Raw genomic sequence first — 3,217 nt, 5'->3', positions numbered from 1 at the left:
TTCACGGTTCACATATTGCTGAAGCCTGGCTTGGAGAATTTTGAGCATTACTTTACTAGTGTGTGAGATGAGTGTAATTGTGCGGTAGTTTGAGCATTCTTTGGCATTGCCCTTCTTTGGGATTGGAATGAAAACTGACCTTTTCCAGTCCTTGGCCACTGCTGAGTTTTCCAAATTTGTTGGCATATTGAGTGCAGCACTTTCACAGCATCATCTTTCAGGATTTGGAATAGCCAACTGGAATTCCATCACCTCCACTAGCTTTGTTCGTAGTGATGCTTTCTAAGGCCCACTTGACTTCACATTCCAGGATGTCTGGCTCTAGGTCAGTGAGGTCCCAGAGCACCATGCAACTTATACATTCGTACATTTTTGTACATTCTCCTTGAGGACCCGGGATTAGACTTCTGTCTGAGCCTGTGCTATGATGCCAGGACCCACTGTGCTCTGGAGGGGGGGGAATGTTAGCCATGTTTGGGGGGAGGGGTACACTCAGTGGTAACTGAGTGTACTCACCCCATTCTTTTAGTACAGCCAACTCTAAGGCCATAAACAGAGGGTGTGGACTTTCGTTTCTCTATAGCCCTGAGCCCAAAACCTTCAAGGAAAAGGGATTGCTCTTTGTCTAGAGCTCCAGAGAGCCATCAAGGTCTGGCCGAAAGCACACAGACTTTGTAGCCAAGTAGACCAGGAAGCCCCATCACTATCAGGCCATTAAACCCCTGGGAACCCTAGTTTTCCCCTTTGCTTAATTATAATATATACTGCACAGAATTGTGAGGGGTAAATAATAAATGAGATAGTGTATTGTCTGTAAATACTATTAATAGCTTCTTCCTTGGTTCTTACGTAATATCCCTCTCCACTCTGCTGTAGGGCACCAAAGGTCTGGCCTGTGGCAAGAAGCAGAGCGGTTCTGCTCTTTGGGGAAAGGAGGGTTTGGGGTGCAGAGGAGAGCTGCGAGTGTTTTCTCTTGTGGCCGATCCCCTCTGAGCTGCTTCTCTCTTCCATGCCTCGCAGACCCTCCACCTCTGCCACTGGAGGCCTTCCCTTGCTCGATGTGATACTCTTGAGTAAGATAACCTGGACTGGCCCCTGTGTTGGCTTCCGTGCTGGCTGCTGCCCCATTTGATCAAGAAAGAGACCTTGGAAGCATCACAGATTCAAAACCCAGAATTTTATGTTTAAGTTTTCAACTGTAAATAAAGTTTTTTTTTTTTTTTTTTCTTTGTATGTTGTGTTCTTCTTAAATGGTTGTAATGATACCCTACCTCCTCATGCCTTAGCTCCAGCTAGGAGAACTGGCTCTCCCCAGAGACCAGCATTGCCCAGAGGCAGGCTTTTGCTATGCAGAGTTGATGCCTCAGATTTATAAGCAGTTGTAGCAGCCCCCTCTTAGGTTAAAGCTAATCAGACAAGACAAAGCTCCAGGGCCTTCTAGCACTATTTCTTCCAAAGATGTTTCCAATAGGTTCCATTTGGTTAGTTCTAGAGCCTGTAGGTGAAAGGTCACTAGCTTGGGATATTTGGGGATGGAAGACCATTTGGTAGAATGTGGCTTAATCATGATGAAATGGGAATAATTTAGTTAAAAATCTTGGTTTGAATCTGAAGTCACTTTTTAAACAGCTGAGGTCTTGAGACCTTCCCCTCTCAGAACCTTGGTTTCCTCATCTGCAAAATGGGGATAATATTACTATTTTGTAGTACTGTTGAAAGGGTCAAACAAGAGAATGAATATAAGAGTAACTTGTAAACAGTAGCACGCGTTGGAAAATATGTTTTGAAAGGAAATAGCCCAACATAAAAAGATCCCGTTGAGTATCATGTTCAAGAGATGAAGGGAACTCCCTGGTATTCCTTTCATGAGGCAATGTGTGTGTTATCCCATTCCTACGTTCTCTTGGCTCATGGCAGGGATGACTCATAACTGCTAGCAGCAGGCTACTGTAGCTAGCAGAGTAGCAGAGAGCTAAAGTCTCTGACACAACAGGACCAGCTTAAAAGTGCCATTTCACTGTACTGGGGGTCAAGGAAGATGGTGAGATGATCAAGGGCCTCTGTTGTATGGATATTTGCAACTCTGTCTGGCTAAGTAAACAGGATTCAGGGAACACAGGAAAGAAGGGGCTGTGGAGGAGAAATCTTGAAGTAACTAAATGGAGTAGAATTATAGACAGGAGGGAGGGTGAGCAGCTGGGATCCTGAGTTGACAGCCCCGATGGGACATCGAATTAAATTACACTTGGCACCTATATTCTATGCCAGTGTCTGTCCTGGGCACTGGAGCTGTGAAAATGAATAAGATGTGACCCGTGCTTGTGACAGGGACTAGGCAGTTTGGATTCAGTGCAGTGTTAGAATGTGAACCCTTACGAAGGCAGGAAATTTGGTCTTGTCTTTTTTTACTGCTGTCTCCAGCACTAGAAGAGGTAAGCACCCAGTAGCCAGTAAGAGCTCAATAAATAATTGTCATGAATGGTAGTGGTATGTTTAAGGTGCTATGGAAGCAGGCGGAGAGATCGGGGGTGAAAGGAAGAGGCAACATTTGAGGTAAGTATTGGCAAAAAGCAAAGGAGAAAAGGAAAGATATAAACATCTGAATGCAGAGTTCCAAAGAATAGCAAGAAGAGATAAGAAAGCCTTCTTCAGCGATCAATGCAAAGAAATAGAGGAAAACAACAGAATGGGAAGGACTAGAGATCTCTTCAACAAAATCAGAGATACCAAAGGAACATTTCATGCAAAGATGGGCTCGATAAAGGACACAAATGGTATGGACCTAACAGAAGCAGAAGATATTAAGAAGAGGTAGCAAGAATACACAGAAGAACTGTACAAAAAAGATGTTCACAACCCAGATAATCACAATGGTGTGATCACTGACCTAGAGCCAGACATCCTGGAATGTGAAGTCAAGTGGGCCTTAGAAAGCATCACTACGAACAAAGCTAGTGGAGGTGATGGAATTCCAGTTGGCTATTCCAAATCCTGAAAGATGATGCTGTGAAAGTGCTGCACTCAATATGCCAGCAAATTTGGAAAACTCAGCAGTGGCCAAGGACTGGAAAAGGTCAGTTTTCATTCCAATCCCAAAGAAGGGCAATGCCAAAGAATGCTCAAACTACTGCACAATTACACTCATCTCACACACTAGTAAAGTAATGCTCAAAATTCTCCAAGCCAGGCTTCAGCAATATGTGAACCGTGAACTTCC

At 44.1% G+C, this 3,217-nt stretch overlaps 2 protein-coding genes across 4 annotated transcripts in view; both read left to right on the top strand.

Moving 5' to 3' along the window:
- PPIH (peptidylprolyl isomerase H (cyclophilin H)) overlaps nucleotides 1-3,217 on the top strand; it is a 25,071-nt gene that overhangs the window by 18,460 nt on the left and 3,394 nt on the right. For 2 of the 3 annotated variants that reach the window (XM_010862655.1, XM_010862657.1), the window contains exon 10: nucleotides 1,021-1,233. The exons of the other annotated variant lie outside the window; for it this stretch is intronic. The gene's annotated coding sequence lies outside the window, so the exon portion shown is untranslated. Of the gene's footprint in view, nucleotides 1-1,020; nucleotides 1,234-3,217 lie in introns of those variants that run through there. 3 annotated transcript variants of the gene reach the window in all.
- YBX1 (Y box binding protein 1) overlaps nucleotides 2,504-3,217 on the top strand; it is a 24,611-nt gene continuing 23,897 nt past the window's right edge. The window contains exon 1 of the mRNA XM_010862806.1: nucleotides 2,504-2,553. Within this exon, the coding sequence (XP_010861108.1) occupies nucleotides 2,504-2,553 (50 nt within the window). The remainder of the gene's footprint in view (nucleotides 2,554-3,217) is intronic.

This window comes from Bison bison, unplaced genomic scaffold (genome assembly GCF_000754665.1).
Source record: "Bison bison bison isolate TAMUID 2011002044 unplaced genomic scaffold, Bison_UMD1.0 scf7180017864484, whole genome shotgun sequence".
Classification (NCBI taxonomy): Eukaryota; Metazoa; Chordata; class Mammalia; order Artiodactyla; family Bovidae; genus Bison; species Bison bison.
This window is presented reverse-complemented; position numbering and strand designations above follow the sequence as displayed.